Source organism: Ptychodera flava, chromosome 1 (genome assembly GCF_041260155.1).
Source record: "Ptychodera flava strain L36383 chromosome 1, AS_Pfla_20210202, whole genome shotgun sequence".
In the NCBI taxonomy this organism is placed as follows: domain Eukaryota; kingdom Metazoa; phylum Hemichordata; class Enteropneusta; family Ptychoderidae; genus Ptychodera; species Ptychodera flava.
In genome coordinates this window covers 49,328,160-49,351,031 of record NC_091928.1, presented here as the reverse complement: position 1 = coordinate 49,351,031, position 22,872 = coordinate 49,328,160, and the positions used below count along the sequence as shown (strand labels likewise).

The window sequence follows — 22,872 nt, the reverse complement described above, 5'->3', positions numbered from 1 at the left end:
TTCATTTTATTGAAGAAGAGTTTATTTGCAGAACTGAGCAAGATTCCATGTGTCAGTACACTGCTGGTACTTGTCATCATCTTATGACAACAAATTAATCATAAAGCATTCACAGAAATACATGTGTAATGAAACAATAAAGCTTACATAATTTACAGGACTGTTCTACAATAAGAAAGATTTAATGTTACAGCACTAAATCATAGACCATATAAATAGAGTGTGTGAATGTTTGGAATGATAATTGAAATCATAATTGCTTGTCGATATATTGTCATATTTGTTTTCATCATTTTCTTCTAGTTGTAAAAGACCAAGACAATTAAGAATGTTCTTAGACAGAACAAACAACTAAGTATGACAAACTTGTCAATTCGCCGGGCGCTACTTCATTGCTGATAATAGAAATCATTACCATTTCATTCCATTTCCAATACATTCAATATTATTATTAGACACTCTAGCATTGCAACCATATGTGATCTGAAAAAAGGTGGCTTGCAAACAGTGATGTATCTTTTTTAAGTCAAAGCTAGGGATCACATTCCTGAATTATGATTATCTATAAAACTTCTCACTTATCTATAAAAATTTGTACTTGGCCGAGCAGCAAAAAGTTGAAACGTAAAAAGTTGTGGTTGAAGCTTAAAAACTCAAGCTTGATTTTCAACAAAGAGTGTGCCAGCATCATTAAGATTTTGACTGGGTATCAGACGTTGCTCCAAATAAAGAGATAGACCCATTTATTTTCAGAATTGCTAACTAGAAAGATCATATCTTATTGCAGAGAAATATTGGTAATTGAAAGTGCCTTTTTATGCATATTTTTCATAAGAAAATTGATATTTGATATGTATGTCATGTAGATTAAAACAAAAGTGAGGCAGATTTTCACAAAGTAGCTTTCTTGGCATATATTGAGTAACAAAGATTGAGGTAGTGAAGGGGTTTAATGTAATTTCTTAAGTATAGTTTTGTTTTTAATTTTACTGGCATATTTGAATAAGATGGTTTACATGTTCAGAAGTACATGTCTACTTTATACAGAAATTTGAAGAATAGTTAGTTTACACAGAAAAGAAATTCTGAGAAAGATTGTCATAGTGTTAAAGACAGACTTCCTAAAAAGAACTATATGGATGGTTGTCAGTTTATGGGATTACCTCTTTACCAGCAGCATCTGCATCAGGGACATCCCAGCATGCTGTATGAGCCAAGAATAGGGTAAGCTGAAGGGCTTACTGTCCTATCGTGTTGAGGGAACCTTGTTTGCTAAGCACTCTAACAGTTTTGCATGTCTGGGCAGTGGCAATGCTCATACTGTTTTCTCACCACTAGCTGCAGTCAGCATGGAATGGGAAAGTGGATAATAACCTTCTGTCGCTGCACATGATCTCTGAAACACAAATTTAATCAGTAATAGAAATATCATCATCACTGTTCTGTTCTTTCATTTATCATTCAGAATGATTTAGGTTATGGGAAGCTATGTGCTGACGCTTGTGGAGCTCATTGAAAAGCAGCCTGAATTCTTGCATATATTGCATGCCTGAATTTATGCATGTACTAAACTAGTCAATTAGCCTTCACTACACCAGGATGCCAGTGTAGGCTACGTCATGTTACTTTGGTTACAAACCAATATCTACAGTGCATGGGCAAACTTTCCAAACACTTTATTGCATCCTGTCCAACACAGATGTGCCATCTGGCAGCTTACGTCAATGACAAGGACTTTTGTCTTTCTGTCACAGCACTTTTGACAAAGTGATACTCTACTTATCCAAATAAAGAAAAGTGTGATATGCAATTTCTTTAAAGTGTGGCATTCAGACACCCTGTCTGAAGTTATGGTGATTTTTGTATTGAATAAATGAAACAATGTTTATTACACCTTGCCTACATGGCTGTGTGTTGTATAGGTTTCACCTCGTATGGTAAACAATGAGTAAAGAAATGTTATGTTCATAGAAAAAGCAAAATCTTATGCTGTGATGACTCAAAGCTACTATTCATGCAAAATGCTCAATAAAAATGCTGCTTTTCATAAGTGGCTGTATATGGTACTGTTATTTGTAGAAAAGTGCAGTACTTTCATAGAAGTTCAAATTCACTGCTGACTGTGCCTTAGAGTAATTCGCATCACACCAGACAGTATTATTGTTTTTATCACAGTTTGTCAGATCAATGTCGGTCTCATCATCAGTGCTACAGTGGACATGCGCCTGTTTCAGACAAAATCACCATTGCGCATCTTCTAGTGTTGTAGAGCACTCAATTACCGGGGACAATGAACCTGATGTGAAAATTAACAAAAATATTTTCTCCTTTCCTCAGCCAAACACCAACCTAAAGCAACCACAGACTGGCAGGTGCATACGCACATTACTACGACGACAACGAGTTCATCGGAGCCAGTTGCTAATGGTGATTACTACTCGCCGCACCAATCAGAAGAAAAATATGCAAATCTTTGATTTGAACCAAAGCATCCTATTTTGAAGATGTTACAACTCTTCCATATTTGGAGTCTGGAAATTTATATTAGCAGGGAAGCAGTGATTGATATGTTGGTTTTTGAGGAGTGAATAAGAACTTGTTATCACAGAGTGTACCCAACTGTCAATTTAAGATTTTGTGCCAGTTTGCATGATGTCATATGCTGTTAATATGTTCCCATGATGGCAAACAGCATACACATAAAATATGGAGTACTACTGATATTTTTCAATAAGTAATTTTAGAAGTAGATGAAACAGGTTTATGGATTTTAGTTATTTCAGAAAATTACAAAGTCTAGCATTCTACATCTTGCAAATTACCAGATTTTTGCAGTAAACTGGAAAATGACATTGACAGTGAAAATGTAACTCCTGCTGATTGTCAAATAAATGCACTATAATTATAAAAACAGACATTCTTCTTTCATGACGCTAGACAGTAATGAACTGCTCAGAAATGTCTTTACACAGAATTAATTGTACAAAGACAGTGTTTGTCAATGATCAGCTAAGTGCATTATGACTCTATGGACAAGAGGCGACAGTGACTATCAAAAATTTTGAAAGCTTTCATGTAAGGGGTTTATTACAATTTTACTGCTTTGGGGAAATGTCAGATTAATAAAATATGTAGAAAAGTATTGAAAAACAATGGTAGTTTTATTTTTCACAAATTTTTTGATATTTATACATTGTGTTGATTCCTTGTATTCTGTTTCTTTAGGTCACTGCCAGTTACTGTATTTCTCAATGCTTACCTTAATTTGGTTTACCTCTGTAAATAATGCTAAGATTTTGCAGAAACGTTTGCCTATGTGGAATTTTGAAATTTGCAGCATTCTTAGTCAGATGTTTTGTACAATATTAAAATTTGTGCAGTTCTTTCATATTTTAGGTCAGTAAATAGCAAAATAGGAAACAAAGATTAAATGGCAATATGATTTCAATACTGCGGTCTGATTTTTTGATATATTTTCGTAAAATGTATGTTTTAGATGTACGAGATTTGAGGTGAACATTCATTGTTGTTATTCTTTCCTCACAAGGTCTAGCTAATCACATGTTAACTTGTGTCTGTGTCAGCAAAATAAAGGTATTCCGAGGAAAGATGCCCCTCTTGCTTGGAAGAATCCACAAAGTTATTTGGCTTCTTAAAGAAGGCAATGCCATCACTTGGTAATTTTTGTATATTTATTCAATCAAACAGATAGTTATTGTTATGGATAGAGTTTGAGCAAGTTTTTTAGTGATGTTTGAATAATGCTGCTAGATCTCTTTTGAAAAGATTTCCTTCAACAGTTGACATTTTCATACAAGAAAAACTGGACTTTTTTGAATGAGGACATTTGAAAAAGATGAAGTCCTTGTACATAAGTGAATTTTATTTGTTTTACATTAGCTTGAAAATTATGCAGAAAAAGTTTTATAATAGTAAAAAGAAGGAGGGTAAAACTTTCAAATGTATAGACAGTAGTTGTAGAGATTTTGTTTTGGCATATAAGTAATGTAGATAGTTTACTAGAACAATTAGTTATTTCTGTACAGATTTTCTCTGACCTTTTTTCCTTTTCATTTACAGTACAATTTTCAGACTTCTATTTTACACAGTTTTGTCCTTTGCATATCAATAGACTATATGGCTTTGCAAACTGTTAGTGCAATTTTGGACCTGTCCTTTTGACATGAAATATAGGGATGGTGGTTCTGATACAGACTTCTAGATGTGCCTTGTAGAAACTGTCTTCCAACTGCAAGTGATGCATAACTTTTTATATTTGATACTCAGCTGTTCTCTGATCCAATTCTATCAATTCTCTGTAACACCGAGCGTTGAATGGCAATGAGGAAACTACATTCATGTAATTTTTGATGATGAATGCTGCATATGCAATTAAGTAATTTGCAATTGTACCAGGCTTTAGCATTTTAAGTCGATGGGCTGGAAATTACACTGAAAAATCCGTTGTTCTAGGGCACTCTAATCACTCATGGGTGGGGGTGGTGTCGAGAGCCTTCAAATGACAGATATTTCAGTTTACGTGAAAAGCTGCTGTTTTTATTTTTGTGAGTACATTATTAAATGGATCAAATGTACACGTCAAGGAATTTGATCAGCACTTTACATAATGTTGAATCTATTTTTGAAATGTGATATGAAACAAGGTTTCGATGGCAAGATGGCAATGCATCACTGGGTCATTTTTTCAAGAATAGATTAATAAGGAACTTTCATTAAAGTCTTCAGAATTTGAGAAAAGTAGCAGCTGTGTCATGCTTTATTTGAATTAAGAATTATGTTGGCAAGATATGCAATAATGCAAATATGATTGGTACACAACTTTTTGAGCATTTTAATCATTATATCGTCTTTATTGCAATGCTTTTCAGTTGGTTTGAAAATGTGTGATGCAGTCTGTTCGTTGTTGACACAGTTAGACATTTTGTTGTTAAACATTGATGAATACTTTAATGAATAGGAATGTGAAATGAGATGAGGAATCAGCAAAAGTACCCTACAACTCTTACAGAGAAGCCAAAGTATTCTGAGATGGCTCTGGGCAGTGCACTGTTGAGGTCCTAAACTAGAATTTTTTGAAAGAAAGTTCCTTGTTTATTATGAATTGATAAATACATTGTGTCAAACAATGGACACTTTGTATATAAATCTCATGTTCTCATGAATTGATTTCTTAGTGTCCATGCTACTTGGTACATGATTAGGTCAGGCAGTGCATGGTCATCTTATGTTTGCTGCAACAGACTGCTTTAATTGCTCCTAATGCACTCATATTCAGCTAAAGACCCATATACTATCTGGATGAATGTGCTATAGCAAACCAATAAAAGTCTCAATAACAGATTTTTACAGCTATAGGACCAGACAATCTTGCATGAATTTTCCAAGTTTCTTTCTGCAGAAATGTGAAATATTTACTCGTTTACGATTGTTTTGTTGAAAAGCAGCTTGGAGATTGTTGTACATAGCAATTGCTTTTCATGGTTAATGATTACTTGTGCAGTAAAAGGAATCGTTTGCTTACGAATGCAGGGTTCTTCACTCTCTGAAATGTGTTTTAAAGCTATCATATAATATACTATATTAACTTATATAAAATCTTCAATTTTCTCTTTCAAATAATGTATGGCGAGAAACTCTTTAAGTAGTTCTACCTTACTGCAAGATTTGTTTATTTTTTACTTTATGTAGTTCCAAATAGTAAACCCCTTTTGGGGAATGGAAATGATTTTATAGGACTTATTTGTAGACATGGCAAGCAGTTGTATTTAATGAGTAAATTTTATATTTGCTTGGACCCTTTCACCTCCAATTCCCCTTTACTGTGGTCCAACTTTTTAAAAGGAAACTATAGCGTTGTACCAAAGTGCAGTGGTGAAAGGGTTGTCTGTGAGAAATAATTGAAATAGATGTATGGAATTGTGAGAAGAATTTAATACCATAAGTGCCCTTGAAAGCAATAAAAAAGCCTGTTATTTCTTCTTAATTGTTGATGTTTTTATTTTTGTGTATCAGACCATGCTTTGTTTGCATTTCCGAAGTTTTGGAACTTTAAGGTATGCATTTTGAGTATGCTCTTCGACTGGCGAATACGATTGGGTGAAGCACAAACCCCCTGAATCAGGGGGTCAGAGAGAAGTTACCTTCAGGAAAATTGCATAAACCGTGGCCTTTGTGAGAATTCATTTTGTGATTTAAAAATATGGCAGCACTTTGGCGCTCCCATTTGAGTTATTGAATATTTGATATTCATAAATGCAAATTTCACCATTGTATATGAACCAAATCTGAATCATACCAGCATGAAATCACACACCTTGGCATATAAAAAATCTAAAAGAAAATTGGGTCGCTAAAAAATCCCAGAGAACCAAAAGATGCATCTTCTTTGCCTTTTCTGTGTAGTTCATCCTGATCTTGTGAAAATCTTTGTAGGCTGTATAATGATTAGTGTTATCTTCATATTGTATAAATTCTCACTTTCTAATCTACTGAAAAAGCCATCATATGCTTAATAAGCACCTGGTAATCAACGTATATATTTACACGATTCGCTGATTAAGTTAAGAAAGAAAAAACAGACATATCAGTAAGCAAGTAAGCCATGCGTTGACTATATCTACTTAAAACAACAGTATCCACAGACCAATATATTGGCAGGTGATAATAGGCGACTAGAAAGCTTTACTCTGACTTATCAACTCAAAAGTGACGGTGATATTGACTCAGACATTAAAAGATGCACATAGCAGAAATACTTAAGAATGAAATATTAGCTAGGGCTTTCGAGTGTCCCCCATAAATCTATTGGACGGTCACATATTGCGAAAACAATTCTCCTAAACCAATGGCCTTAACAGTTTACATGTGGAGATTATGCAGTCATATATTATGTGTAAATAAAGTCAGCTTAGGAAGTTGGGTAGGGAGTTTGGAAGTGTCAGAGAAGTGTTTAGTGAAAATTTTGCATTGACTAGAAGTTCGCCATAAAGGATCACATGCTCACTATGGGGCAGTAGATTTTGCCTGGCCTCGTACACATTTTTTCAGCCTACTTTCTAATCTAGTGAAAAAGCCAAATATTTCAGACATACATTCGCCTTTGGAGTGGGGTCCTCTGTAACCAGGTGTCTTGCCCCTGAGTTAGCCTTGCACAATTTTAATATATTGCACTGTTTCTCACCTATCTAATTAATTCGATGTGCTTATGCACGTTAAAATCCAATGCACTTGCGGAAGGTTTTAGTTAAATGGGCCGTGCACAGGTCAGCAATAGCTGTAAGCATGTATATTAAAAAGTCTCTGCCTGGAGGCCATATGGGATCGCATCTCAAAATTAGTAAAATTGAACATTGATGTTATATATGTGACCTCAAACATGCACATCATACAATCGACAGTCAATAACATTGGCATAAAATATGAAAGTTTATTGTGCTTGTGTAAAGTTTACAATAATTGGCTGAGAGAATCGTTTAAGAAATGACTCCAAATATAAAACAGTAATAAAATGTCAACCTTTTAGTCACTTATTATCATAAAATCTAATAAAATGTTATGCATATTTGTAGCACACATTCTACACCCAACTTTTGAAATGATACTATCATGCATTTTCTTGAAAGCAAATATTCTTTATTAATGAATTTGCTGCTATACTAAATCTCAACAAATTCTCCAGCTTCTAGAAAATTACAAGTCTACAATGTTCTTCTATTATCTGCTACTGTTTGAACTTCATTTGAACTGCTGGAATTTATCATGGATACAATGAAGTTGCAGTTCTTACAACAATCTTCCTTATTTTATGAGAAAAACCGTATTGTGTGACTTAAATTTTCCAAAGTAGAACTTGAAAATGAATTAGAATCACTTTAGAGAACAATCTCGAATATTGTGTGCATTTACTTGAAATATATTCATATGATATAGTGTGCAAATAACGTTTGAAATCCGTTATTTGAAAATGCAAGAGTAACATTTGCAGTATTTTACGTTGATGGCCCCGAATAAAAATAATACACAGGATATACTTCAACTATATTTGAATTAAGCTATTAATATAACATAGGACTCCCAACAAAACTTGAATATGCAAACCATAGTGATATATTTTATGTCACATAAAAGCTACTGCAACATCTTTTTTGATAAGGATCAGATCTGGCAGTTGTAGTGGGAGGTGAACTCTCACACAGAAATCCACGGATTCAAATTTCCTTAAAAGGATAACAAGTTTCAGTTGTAGAGTCTACAGACATATGAATGAATTCATATTATTTACAATAACGGCATGCAAACTATATTTTCCTTTTTGATCACAAATATAAATCTGCAAACACATCCTGCTTTTCGCCCGCTTATATTATATCAAATTTATGATACAGTAATGTAGGCCCTAGGTATTGCCCTTTTTCCTTTAACTCAAAATATAAATGTTATTTCCCAATCATACTTTAAAATATCAGTTTAATTGGATCAATTTCGCTCACAAGAAACAGGAACAAGGGGATAAGTTTAGAGTAACTGTCTAGGAGTACATGTCCGTAGGATAATGATCCCTGAATTCTGATGTAATTTGCCAAGTGGTGTTTGAAAAGTGGCCATTCGCAATTGCACTTTTCATCACATCCATATGTTACAAGTATTTTTGAAGGCGAAGCCATCTACTTCAATTGCCATGTTATCAGTATTTTGATTAAATTAATACAAATTACAATGACAAGCATGAAAATGTTTTAAAAAGCAATTTGTATTGATACAAATTGGCATACTTACTAAACGCATATTCTAAAGCTTTAACAATCATTGTGTGAAAATCACACTTTGAATGTGGCTTCTGAAATCGCTGGCATATTTGTAATATTTTATTTTCTATGACTGATTATGACAAAAATGTAGCTCATTATTGCATACGTACATAGCTCAATAGCACTTCTTGTATTTGAACGACAGAATGCGGTGAATTCTGCTCCCCTATAGGGACGCCCGCAGAACACATCGCAAGCCCTCCTGCAAATATTGTACTCCGAGTACAACATACTTACACCCTATCGCCAAGGGACTCTGTTAAATTGTGCTAATTACACAGGAGGACTGTGAGGTATAAATATCATGATCACTCAAATGGGAGATGAAGATTATGATTGTCCCAATTATAATAAGGGTTTTCATGTGTTTAATGTGTATGCCGGAGTAGACATTGCGTTCTTAATTACAAATAATAAAAGTATTTGACATATCTGACATACAGTGGTAACAACACTTTATCTTTACATGTAACCTCTGCGTCAAAAGGTCTGAATTTCAGTCGTGCATATTATATGTTGAGAGTAAATAGCTCTTCTGAATTCCTTACAACTTTCCCTACATTGATTGTAGTTCATAGCATGAGTACTTGTGATACCGATAATATGTGTACCGGTATGTTCATCACAAGTGATTTCGCTAGAAAAATAACCACTTGTTATGTTTTGAGACATTTAAAACATTATTCTCCAAGATAGTTAAATTTTGCCTTACAATGTTTAGGATAATGACAAAATGATTTTCTGTAGTTTGTTTTGAATGATAAACATAATCTGGATACATCCTGTGTTTGAAAAGCTATACTAAGGTTACTTATGGTATTCAAGGTTTGAAGGTGACAAGCAAAAAACTGGCCCCTGTTTGACTGTAATTAAGATATGCACAGACTGTGTACATGTTGCTTACAGTAAGAATGCTGCAGAAACATTATGCAACATTAATGCCGAGATCACAAAAGCCAGAGTCAGACCAATGCATCTTATACGATGTAGCTCCAAGGCCACATTATCTTCAATTTTATTACTTTGGTGTCACAGATGTTATGTAAGCTTACTTTCCAGAACCATGAAAAATCAAGGCTTTCTTACATTTATTTTCTCCGCGTTTGCAAGAGGGTTGATTTCTGTATCTATATATGATATAACATTTGAAGTTTTTGTGGCTTATCAATCTGACAAAGAACCTGGCGATCGCATTACAAAGAAAACCGCCTATTAAGGAACCGACAGGTGGTACTACAATTGGTACAGGAATTATAGCCCGACCAAGCATCGCTCCTCCTACAGATCCGACAACAGCACATACAAAGCCTGACCCTGCAGTGCATTTCCTGACAAAGACTTCCCTAAGCTCATTCGTTTACAGTCTAACTCTGTTAGTGATCCCTTTCGGCTTCTTAAGCTCATAAAGTAGGAATGCACCTTCTACAATGACAGAAGCTACTTCGACTAAAATACCTGTAGTTCCAATACTAAGTGAAGGGGGAGCGATATGAATCGGAATTTTTAACAACCTTTTGCTAACAGTCTTTAAAAAGGGGCGAGCAACCATTGCAACACTAGAACATGATGATGACTTTATCGAAGCAATGATGGGTAGCCCTTGCTTTGAAATATCCACCACAATTCTACCAAGAATCAGTTTCTCTAACTGCTGACTTTTGCTTTTCCCGGTTTTGCATTGGGTTACAAGATGCTCACAGTTGTTTCACACAAGAGAATACCGTTTTTCACCTAGCCTTTTTTGCACTGTCTATGGTAATTTCCGTCTTGTTGCACTCTACATATTTTACTCGAAAACAATACATCCTGTGCAGGGTCGAATTCTTTCTTCTCCTCAGTGACTTCTGCCAAAGAACCGGATTTTATAGTTGACTTGTAGTGGATTACTCGCACTGTGTTGTCTTCAGAACCATTTTCAACAGCCAAATAGTGATGGTAAAACACACCTTTGAAACGTTCTATCATGAAATGGTCGCCCCTACGAATATCAGGTATATGAAAGATACGTTCCCCGACATTTGCATTAACAAGGCTCCATGACACAAATCTTTCACAGGTGTTTTCGCGAAAAGAATATTTACTATTCCATAATTGACTTCTTGCCTTTTTGATAGCCTTGTTGAGATCGTGACTGGCATCAAAATCCTCATGAACTTCTCTAAAGATCTTTACAGTACCCCTAGACAAATCTTCGTCATTCACTTTCGGATTCTCTTCAATCACTCTTCGTGTTAGACGTTCGTACAAAATGTGAGTAATGACTCTTTGAACATCAGTGACGACTAAATATTGCGTGTTGCTATCATCTTGTACCATGAGATAATCGCCGGTTTGTAAATGTAATTCGTGATTAATAAGCCCTTCTTCCCATTCTCCATACTTAGTGTCCCCTCTCCTACCGAGGCATGTTTGCTTAAACCGTTCAAAGTTATGATCAGTCTCGCTACCGACCAAACTCATGGCGTTTGATATGATTTCATCTGGTTCAATGCCGGGAGCAACCAAACGATAAACCGCTTTCCTTGTCAGGTCGCGATGTTCTTCTTCTTTGATACTCGCATCATTTTTTCCTTTGAATGTGACAGCCTTTATACTAAATACAGTTATCTGCAGAGAATGATGACGAATATGTTTGGCATCGATCAGAATGTGATCACCAGTACCTATGGCTTTAGTGATATAGATCTGCTCCCACCTTGGTGTGATCGCTCTACACCACTTAACAAAGTCTTCGGCGGTATTTTTGGTTTTCAATGAAAACTTTGCCTTTCTGATTTGCTTTCTTGCTTTGTTAGTAATCTCTTCGATTAGATTGATTGTGCTTTTATTGGCACTACCGTATCCAGCCTCACTGCTGTCATCTAGGCAGTGCATATGGTTACCGCCGCCGCTTGCATATTCTTCGTGATGACCCCCTTCGTTAATAGACAGATCACAACTTAGGTGCTCTTCTGTAATTTCCCTGAATATATTTTGCCTTTTTGGATCAAGTTCAACGTCTTCTTCGCAAACTTCCTTCTTATTGTAGTGAATTACCCATAGCTTTTTACCGTCTTCCCTTTTAGTAAGTGCTAGGAAATGTTTCTCTGAGGTGCGGAATTTTCCATGCGATTTCAAAATAATATGATCGGTCGGACCAATTTCTTCAAGACTTCCAATGCGTTCTTGATAACCTTCTTTGGACTTGCACCAATTCACAAAGTGCTCAGAATTGTTACTATCCTTTGAATATTTAGCCAAACCAGTTTGAGTGCGTGCCTTTGCTATTATTGCATCCCTGTTCTTGATCACGACATGGTTATGATCACCATGATCATCATCATCATCATTGGCATCACCACCACTGCCATCATGATCATCATGATCATCATGATCATGGCATCAGCATCAGCATCATCATCATCATCATCATCATCATCACTTACTACATGATGCACGTCATCATCATCATCAACATTGGCATCACCAGCTAGATATACTTTTTCTGTCGACAGGTCTACTTCAAGATTTTCTTCAACAACTTTTCCTTTTCGGTATCGAATAACTCTAATCTCTTTTTTTAACCTACTGTTGTCAGTAACGAGCATGTGTCGTGAATGTAGTCTTGTCACTTGAACAAGGTGATCAGTTTTTTTAACAGTATCAAAATTCATTAAACGCTCTCCACAAACTACTTTCTTCTTGCAAACCTGCGTGAACCAATAACAATCATTTCTCGTTCTATGAAACTTTTTCTGATTCAGAAAACGTTTCGCTTTTTCTGTTGTTTCCTTTGGACTATTAAACATCTCTTCACTACTTATTCTGGATGCATTACTAATACAGCGCCAGATATATAACTTTTGTATTTCACACGATGGTAAAGTTTTCATTTTGACACTACGCATGGAGTATTCGATTATTTTCAACCTTTCAGATGCAGAGTAATCCTCTGCGACTAATGCATGGTGGTCATGAAGACGAACATGGAACATAATATGGTCTCCTTCTTTCAATTTGTGCAAGTCTTTTACCATTTCAATTCTGGGTGATTCATTCATACAACAGTGAACAAAATCTTCACAGTCTGAGACGTTTTCGTCTCGAACTTTCTTTTCATATAGGTGACGTTCGGTCTTCTCATTAGTGCAATCCCTTTTTTGTCGAGATCCTTGACATTCATGTCGGAAGACTTCCTTACTCTTGAGAGACTGTATAGGAATCTTGGCTTTGCCCAATAGTCCAGACTGTCCGTAATGTATTGCCTGGAATTCGTCACTTTCCTCACTATCTCCAGCCACCAAATATTGATGATAATGGCCAACCAATCTATCCTTGAAGACTATATGATCACCGACCTTTAATTGTCTTAAGTCAGGTATAAATGTATATTCCTCATTGCCGCTTTTACACCAGGAAACAAATGTTTCGGAATTATTGTTGCCAAGTGTAAATTTGGCGTTACCTCTAACACTTTCAGCTCGTCTGATAACGGCTTCAATGCAATCTGTAGATTCGTCGACACATTTAAAAAAATGTCCATATTTTAATTGTAATTCCCTTTCAATCACACCGCCAGAATAGTAGATTGATTTTATGAGTACGTTTCCGCTCGTATCTCCCGCCCCGCTATTTGAAGGCTGCCTAACATTTGCGACTAGTAAATGTCTAGGGCTGCTTATCCCTTCCTTCAAAATGAGATGGTCCCCTCGTTTTATGTCAAGCAACTTTGTGACGCACTCAGTGTATCCCGTTTTTCGTCTGCACCATTTAATGAAACCTTCATTGTTATTAGCGTCAAGACAATACTTCTTTTGACCAATCTGACTCATGGCTTTCCTAACCATATCATCGACACTGTTGCATTTAAGATCATTTTCAGGACGCACCATTATCTCAAATAGCCCGTGTTTTGCTGTCACCAAAATTGTACAAGTTTTAACTTCACCTTTCTGGTAGCATATAACTTTGGCATCATTGCCAACATGACAGTCTTCAAGAACTAGGTAATGTTCTGTCGAATTCTTTATTAAGTGATCACCTTTAGATAACATATCTCCCTCAGAAACATTTTTGCTGTATTCGGTTTCACGATAACACCATTCTACAAAGTGTTCAGAGTTAATTCTTTCTTGACAGTATTTTTTACAACCAACTTTACTTTTTGCCTTTTTTAAAGCTTTTTGAATTATGTGTGAAATTGTAGACTTGGATTCTAAATCATCACCATGTAAATTTTCTTTGTCAGCTTGTACTTGACGAATACGGATGACATCTTTGCCATCGACACTTGTGAGTTTTCCCTCTATGACTCCCTTCTTTCCTGCAAGTGATGTGTAATGGACGTATTCGATCCCCTTATCGGTAACTTCAGTAACCAAAACATGATGTAGATGCATACCCATCATTACCTTGAAAATGAGAATGTCGCAGGTAGTATTTCACTTATGGGACGCAATAACACATCTTTCTTCCATATGTGTTCTCTTTAAAAATGATTGTTGACTTAAAGAAGTACCAAAAAAGATAAAACAAATGAAAGAGTTTAAAGATGATGTGGATTCTAACTTAATACCATGTTCCTAAAAATAAACGCAAATATATGTTGTACATACATACATACATACATACATGCATGCATGCATGCATACATACATACATACATACATACATAAATACATACATACATACATACATACATACATACATACATACATACATACATACATCTACATACATACATACATACTACATACATACATACATACATACATACATACATACATACATACATACATACATACATACATACCTACATACATACATACATACATACATACATACATAAGTAGTATGCAGAGTACACCACCACCCTAGTGTAGGACTCTTAAATCGACAAAAAGAGGCTCCCACCCCAAAAAGTGTAAAATCAAGGGTCACTTTGGAAAAGCCTAGGAGCCTTTCTTTACCAAGTTAAAAAAATGGCTCTTTTTAAAAAGTGCCTATCCCCTTAAATTGGTAAATTGAAGCTCCCCCCCCCCCCTAAAACAGCCCCGGTTTGGACCAACTTTAGAGGATAAATGAGTTCACTTCCCTCAGTATATTTATGACATGATAAACCTGTAAACAACCTAACAAACTCATAAACAACCTCGCTAACAAATAAGCAGCCTGACGAAGTAACAAGCATCCTTGCTGACAGAATTTCTGAGATGTGAACAAATTAACAGACTTGTGCAGGATGGGCAGCTGCAGTAGTGGCTCAACCTACATGAACACTGTTGCCTAACTCTGACAAGTGAATGCAGACATGAACACTGTTGCCTAATTCGAAAAGGAATGCGATGGGTGGCCGACAGAACTTGTTCAGAATCGCTCTTATTTCTACCAGCAGGAAAATCGTGCGGGGCAAACACCTCTGTAGCCTTCGGAGATATATCTGGTAAGATGAAGGGCAAAGACGAGTGCAAGTGGATACTATTGGGATCTGTCATTACGTACAGCCAGAGCTGTAGGGACGAATATTGCTACATTCACCGAGCCAGGTTGCAGAAGGACAGTGTCACGACAGCATGCCTAGGTTGGTTAGGAGTATGGAATAGGCTTCTTTTTGTAGGGGGTGTGGGTATGAAAAGGAAAAAAGTCAAAGTCAAGTATAGGAATCGAAGCAGGGTGGCAAGGGAGAAAAGGCAGGATATGAATGACTTGAAGAACGAGTTGCCATTTTGGCTGCTTCCCCTTAAAAAGGTCTTCTCCAATCGGATCAAACTGTTTGCACAAAGAAATAAAATATATATTGGGACCCCCTCAATAAGCGATTGATACCAAGGAGGTGTGGGAGACTGGCAGGGGCAAGGTAGAAGTGGCACTGTGCAGCTCTGTCGAAAAGATTGGACACATCGCTGGCAAGCAGGTCCGGGTGTGGGGCTTTGCCGCAAAGCAAAGATAATGAGAGCTGTGAGGCCTTTGGATCGAGCTGCGGCTCCTCTCGCTGCACATCCCAGACTCTGCAACTGTGTGCTGCAATTGGGTGCCAAAGGCATTGCGCGATCCAGAAGGACACATGCTGAGCCTTCCAGCAAGAAGGCCCTTAGAAAAACAATCACTACCACTAATGGCTGCCAGTGAGCGATGATACCCAGATGCACTTCGAGATTGACAACAGCGAGGCCTTCTGCAACAGAGAGGGGACAGCAGGTGTATGGATAGCAGATCACAAGGCTCTTCGTTTTTTGACAAAATGTACACCTGATTCATTAGTTTCAGCAATGTGGTGCCTCATCCCGTTTTATTAATTTTCCTGGACTTCTATGACTATCATTTCGTGTGAAGACATTTAACGGGTAATCATCAGTCTCTTCTTCTGTGTTAGCCTCGCCTCGTTGAGGGTAGGTGTTACGGATATATTTTATCTCACACAAAGGTTAATGAACTAGCGGTCATTCACACCGGTAAAATAGTTAATTAAAAAAAAGATCTTAATAATAAGTTGATATGCATACAAACCGTATTTGCGACAAATGTACATACGTTTGAATGATGAAAATAGTCAACATACCATGAAGGAATGTGAGAATTTATGTGATGGTTTTGCAATGTGTCAGAGTGACGTTTGCATGTTGATGGTAACATGTCAATATAAGATCAAGAGCTGTATTGATGTTTATGATTGGATGTATCGTTTTATCTTTAATTCATGTCTATCGTATGATCAAAGCCACACCTTAAAGACAACGTTTAAAATCCCATTCAAAAACATACAACGAAGATAGTTGCTTGAGGGACAGGAACACAGCGGACCCAGGACATTTAGACAATTTGAAAAAGCATATCTTGGGCGAAGGCAACTGTCAAGCTTGTCTATGTAGTACCAAAGAACTCTGACGTCTCGTGTAGTCGATACACTGAAGATCCCTAGGTACCTCTCAGCAGGCCAAAGCGAGTCCATGAGAAAAAAACAAAGTATTCCCATTTAAGAAACGTGTAGTAACATAGGCAATACAGTGCTTTACCAACATTGCTGCCGCCTTGTGCGTTTCAGCTCAGATTCAGCAATCATGTTGTTCGAGGATTTCTTTCGATGACGACTGCATTTACTATAACAGTGATGTGGATTTGATAGCATAATATTCTAACCACCGTGTGAAGAAGCCAAAGTCACTTGAAGGTAGTACTATTGATTTGTCTAGACTTTGTGTCAATGTTGGTGATTCAGACAGTGTGCATTTTCAGCCTATGATTGAATCCATAGAAATATTTAACTCAACTGTTGGCAACGGAAACAGTCAAACCTACAGTTTGCGGTGGTCTGATACCAATGTTGCTGAACTTTTCATGATTTTAAGTTAAGTCAATCCAAGAAGAAGAAATTAAAGGATGCTACACTCAGAAATAATCCTGAGAATTTACAGGTTAACGATAGAACATAATTCAATATTGATGGTTTGGTGAAAAAGATACTGTGCGACGCACTACAAATATAGAGTTGTAGTAGATCCACCAGTGTTTCCAGTGTTCCTGATCGTACCCAGTACCACATTTAACAAAGAGATCGATAGTGAACAGATGTCAACTATTGCTGTTTCCATCTATAACAGGGGAACAGTTATGGTCTAAGGTAGTGCAGCTCATCTTCGACTGAGGATCAGATCATTTGATACTCTAAGGTCGATTGATTGTACAGACTGCAATGAATTTGATTCAGCTACTGAACCGTTATTAGTAGTTACCGCTGCTGATGATGACGACGTTATTGATGACCCTAGAGGTGAGCAGATAGCTGCCATTAGAGATATACATCATCCATCATCATTGAGGAGAGTACACATGACTAGACTTCATCTTGCAATGATGATATTCACTTGCAAATCTGATGTTACCATTCTACCTGATGTCACCTCAACATTCAAGGAAGAATCTGTTACAAGATCGTCTGAAAAAGAGAAAAGCCACTCAAGCTTCACACTCAAGGGACCCAGTTGCAGATTTAGACAATGAGTGGTCATCATATAGTGATGACTTGCACGTTCCTGGAAAGCCAGTCTTTAATGCTTCCAAAATTCTCAAAACCAACTCTTTAAGTGATAAACGTAATAACTCCGTGATGGTCGTCGTAATATTATTGAGGTATGTTTTAAGATTTTCAATAAGTCTTGTATCTGTATTGCAAGATCTTTCTCAGACCAAAGAAGACTACAGGGATGGAATGGCTCGTTTTACAAATAAGTTATAAGCGAAAAAGGAGAGACTTGATGATGAAGAAAAATTTTCTCAATTGAAGAAGAGTGTTTGTTGAGTGAAATTGATATGCTTCGAAAAGAAGTAAAATCCTCAGAGTTGATATGTAATGTATGAAAGTCGATCTCCTTATAAAGTGTAATGATGCTGGTAAAGTCAGTAGAGTTTGCCATATAGATAAGGCTAACATAGCAGTCTAGTCAGATACTAAATAAATAGTACTGATACTAGTGTTGGTACAAATGTTGATGTTGCCACACAAAAAGTGTATGAAGTAATGTTCGAAATATTTGTAATGGTATTGATATGCTGTTCAGCCTAATTTTGTGAGTGACTTGTCACATAGTCATGATGTAGTAGATGTAAGTACATCTAACAGATATGGTGTCCTACCTCAAATGAATGATTCAGATTTACAAGGAGGCTGCCAACCTAAACCAGCCAAGCAGAATGCTATTCGTCCTAGTACTTATAGTGACAAACAGGGGTCTGCTCATTCCAAAGCTAGCAACCGTAATATGAAGTCAGTATTGTTGATTTCTGATTCAACTGGGAAGTTATTGATCCCAGTCGTATCTTACCAGGCTCTTGTAAAGAGAAAGCTTTCAATTTCAAAGAAGTGAAGTCTGTCCTGTATTACCAATAAGATTGTAACAGATGTTGTTATCAATGTGGGTATGAATGATGTCTCTGATTTCCATCCTGGTGATTGTAAGAGTAACTTCAATGACATGATTGATACTTGTAGATATCACTTTCCTACATCAAGAATCTATCTTCATTAATAGTATTTTCCCAGACATGATGTCGAGATTCTACGTGTATTGTGTGAATTGAACAACCACAGACAGATGTATGTAGTAAGGTCTATCGATTGAAATTCACTGATACTTTTGAGGTTTTCAAAGTTGCAACAGGAATCTGTTCAATCGCGCTGGTGTACATTTGAACGGTAAGGCACTGCCTGACTTAGCAATGTCCAATAGGAATGCAGTTTATGGTAGGAGCAGTCATAAAATTAAGAAAAGAAGATTGTTCAGTAGTAATAAGAGTCGTTTTGAAAGTAAAATAAAAATGTAATTGGATGGTTGTAATCATACCGATTGTTGCAATACAGTAGACTACGGTCTTGCTAGTCATGATGCCTTAGATCATTGTCAATATTTATCCAAGTCATCTGTCAGATCATTGCACGATTTCATGGGCTTTAAGTTACCTCATTGTGTTGTTACAAGAGAGTAATTGTATTCGGAATGAACTTCCCCATTCTTATCTTTGGTCAAATCCTAATCACTTCATGCAAGGATTAAATAAGCCAGTTGGTAAGAACTGTCTTAATTCTCGAACAAGCAGAAAATATGATACTGATATATGTAGCATTAATATGCTGGTCAGTGACTTTGCGAACATTATTCAATCTGTATGTAAGAATCTCAAAAAGAGAATTCACAGAAAGAGGAAAATTAGCAAGCATGGCATGACCATACATGTCACAAATTAAAAAGGGAGATTAGTAAGTTAGGAAAAGAATTACACAAAACCCTAGATGACCCAATTTACGAGGCTTATTCATCCAGTATACTGGTATTTTTAGTAAGTATCGCCATTCTCTCAGTCAAACACCTGATTTTAGCCTTATTAGCTATTTCTCAAACTGTTTTTTGTCACATATGTGTTTTGTGGACTCGCCACACTGCTCCTTCCGGCGTCCAGTATGCTATCAGACGTAGCATGCCTCTTGAGATAGTCTCTATCTGCCTATCAGCTCCTTCTCTGCACACGGCACACAGCCTCAGTCGTCCTCTGTTCATGCCACGTTTCATTAATTCAGTTTTTGTTTTTGCTGTGTGTAGACTGCCGTCAATTAGTCACTAATTCTGATGCTTATTCACATCTTCAAGTCGAAGACCAGTGGTATATTTCCGTGCGTACATGAATGAACATACATGCTATTGCCGGGCAAAGGATGACGCTCACAAAGGCTCCAGCGACTTTGGAACGTCCTCGAGTTCAACCATAAGTCACCGACCTCTTTTATTTTGCTATAAATCTCTGGAAAATTCCCGCTCGTCTAGCGTCTGTACTAATTAGAACATACTACCGTACGTTGGAAAAAGCTGCAGGCTGACTACTGACCAAGGAGGTGGAGTAAGACTTTGGCACATCTTCGAGTTCAACAGTAAGGCATCGGACTCTTTACTCTGCCTAATCTCTGACAAAATCCAGCTCGTCTGTACGTTGGACAAGTTGCAGGCTGACTACGAGTAATTGACTTTGTTGGCCATATACCCCCATGGCGATGGTTTTCCTGCCCTATGTTGAGCCAAGCTCTTCTGTCACATTCGACCACTCAATCAGACCTATCGTACCCATCCAGCCCCCGCAAGAATTTCATAACCAATATTCAGATGCCTTCGAATCAACAGGACACAAACCGCCAGACGCCGTCAAGAAGCGAAGGTAACGACGGTCATAGTATACCACATTGATGCCAGACTCGGTCGACCTGCCTGTTTTTGGTGGTGGCGGGCCAAGAAACCTCCTCAAACCTGTTAGATGTCAACAGTTCCCATCGCGTACATCATATCACGCAAAACCAATGTCCAGCAAGAATCGACAAGAGGATTATTGACTTACCGACTCTATCAGTTTTCCGAATTCAGAATAGTTATTTGTCATGCATAGTATTGTCCGGCCCGTCATAGGACAGCTGCACAAAAACAGGGGGCAACAACGGACTTTGACATTGTGACGTCACGTCCTGGTATACGTCAAATCGCAAAACAAACTCAGTCTAAGGACCAAAGATGGTGGCCGCCATGGTGTCAAGTTGCCACAGCGTCACTCAACTTTATGTCGAGCAAATATCACAGGCGACCAAAGTAATATCTGCATGATTTCAAGCCTACTAACGAGTCATTCCTACCAGCAGTTCACAATGATCTACACACGGCTTCACTTCCTGTTTGACTGGAAAACTAAAACAAGGTACAGTTTCAAGACTGCGAAGCGAACAGTTCGATTCGTATCAACATGACATCGCAGACATAATTGGACGCATGTTACTCCTGTTTACGCGGTCAATCAACAATGACTAGCAATTTCTCCGAGCATGTAAATATGCGGTAGCTCAAGGCTACCTCTACGTGATGCACTTTTCAGACTGCTAAGCGAAGAGTTAGATGCGTATCAACATGACACTCCTGCATTCGCGGACAATCAAGTCAGACTAGCAAATAATTTCAGAGCATATACATATGCGGAAGCTGAAGGCTAACTCGCTGTAAAACATCCTATCTGTGGCCTACTGAACAGTTGTCTCACCAATTGGACGTAACCTACTCCCAGCTACCTATTGGATATTACAGACCAGTTTTAACCTGTCAGTTAATGTGTCACCAAGCGCAGCTGCTGGATGTCACCCGATGATTTCCCTTACTTCTACCCTTGATTACGCTACTGTGCCACAAGAAAGAACCAACAAACTACAGCTGGAGATCGAGAACGACCGGTCATTCTATAATGGCTTTCAGACTGATGTTTGCCATCTCATTTGCATGTTCTGTCTGCAGGGGTTGACTTTGCAATGAATCTTGCCTTCTTTCTTTATTCCCATGCTTTCATCTTTTATCATTCCTACATGTAACATCTGTTTCCACTTGGGCTCATACAGCTTACCTGTCCCCAGGATCCCTCCCCTTAGCCGTATCACCACTATGGCGATCCCTTGGCTGCGAGACACCCGTCTTCGTACAATTCATGTTTCCACCTTGTCTCGCACAGTTTACCTGTCCCCAAGGCTCCAAGCCGTATCACACACATGGTAATCCCTTGGGCGCGAGACACCCTGTTTTCATTCCATCCATGTTTCCACCTTGGCTCGCACTGTTCACCTGTCCCCAGGACTCCCTCCCCCAAGCCGTATCACCAACATGGTGATCCCTTGGGCGTGAGATCCCGTCTTCATCCATCCATGTTTCTACCTGGGCTTGTACAGTTTACTGTCCCCCAGGACCCCCTCCCCACAAGCTCTATCACCACTATGGCGATCCCTTGGGTGTGAGACACCCTGTCTTCGTACCATTCATGTTTCCACCTGGGCTCGTACAGTTTACCTGTCCCCAAGGACCCCTCCCGAAGCCGTATCACCACCGAGGTGATCCCTTGGGCACGAGAACCCAATCTTCGTTCCATCCATGGTTCCACCTGGGCTCGTACAGTTTACCTGTCCCCCAGGACCCCCTACCCCCAAGCTTCTATATCCAGGATAACTGCGTGGCGTTTAACTTAAGCACGGGTGTTGTTACAAAAATCATAAACAGATCGTGTAGTTCTCTTATAAATATGTCATGATCGTTGGTTTCATCATTGCTCATTTTTTATTGTAGGTTAGTTGGCTACTTGTATTTGATTATTTTTGTATTGTCAATTTGATAGTACCTAGCCCTTTTTGCTTGAGATCTGCTAAGGGCAACTTTACCTTTGCAACTTTCTAGTTCTATGCCCTTTATGCTATAGATTTGCCTTTTCATTTTGTGCTTTCATTTATAACTTTATCGGTGTTTCTGTTTTTCTTTTTGCAGCAAAGCCTCTTCTCTTTCCCTCAACTTAGTGGTGGTGTGTTCACAGGGTGGAATCTGTGTTTTAGCACAGATGTGTTTTGCGATTACACCTAGCTATCTGCCTACCCTACATCTTCACCTCCGTTCCCCTAGCCAATCAGCTCTCATACCTGTGACTGTTATAAATTTTCCTTCCTGGTCAATCAGCCACTTTTGCACACGACACTGCATCATCAAGCCTGTGTCTCATCGCTCCCATTCATTCA

At 37.8% G+C, this 22,872-nt stretch overlaps 2 protein-coding genes across 25 annotated transcripts in view; one reads left to right on the top strand and one right to left on the bottom strand.

The window, feature by feature from the left end:
- Positions 1-6,004, top strand: part of LOC139140197 (uncharacterized) — a 98,771-nt gene extending 92,767 nt beyond the window's left edge. For 14 of the 23 annotated variants that reach the window (XM_070709422.1, XM_070709362.1, XM_070709388.1 and 11 more), the window contains one exon: positions 2,338-6,004. In XM_070709422.1, coding sequence (XP_070565523.1) covers positions 2,338-2,477 — 140 coding nt within the window. In that variant the 3' untranslated portion in view covers positions 2,478-6,004. Of the gene's footprint in view, positions 1-303; positions 1,225-2,337 lie in introns of those variants that run through there. The other 9 variants (XR_011553971.1, XR_011553964.1, XR_011553963.1 and 6 more) reach the window with 5 other exon arrangements.
- The window catches only part of LOC139140318 (uncharacterized), a 384,451-nt gene that overhangs the window by 266,518 nt on the left and 95,061 nt on the right, over positions 1-22,872 (bottom strand). The gene's annotated exons all lie outside the window — the stretch shown is intronic.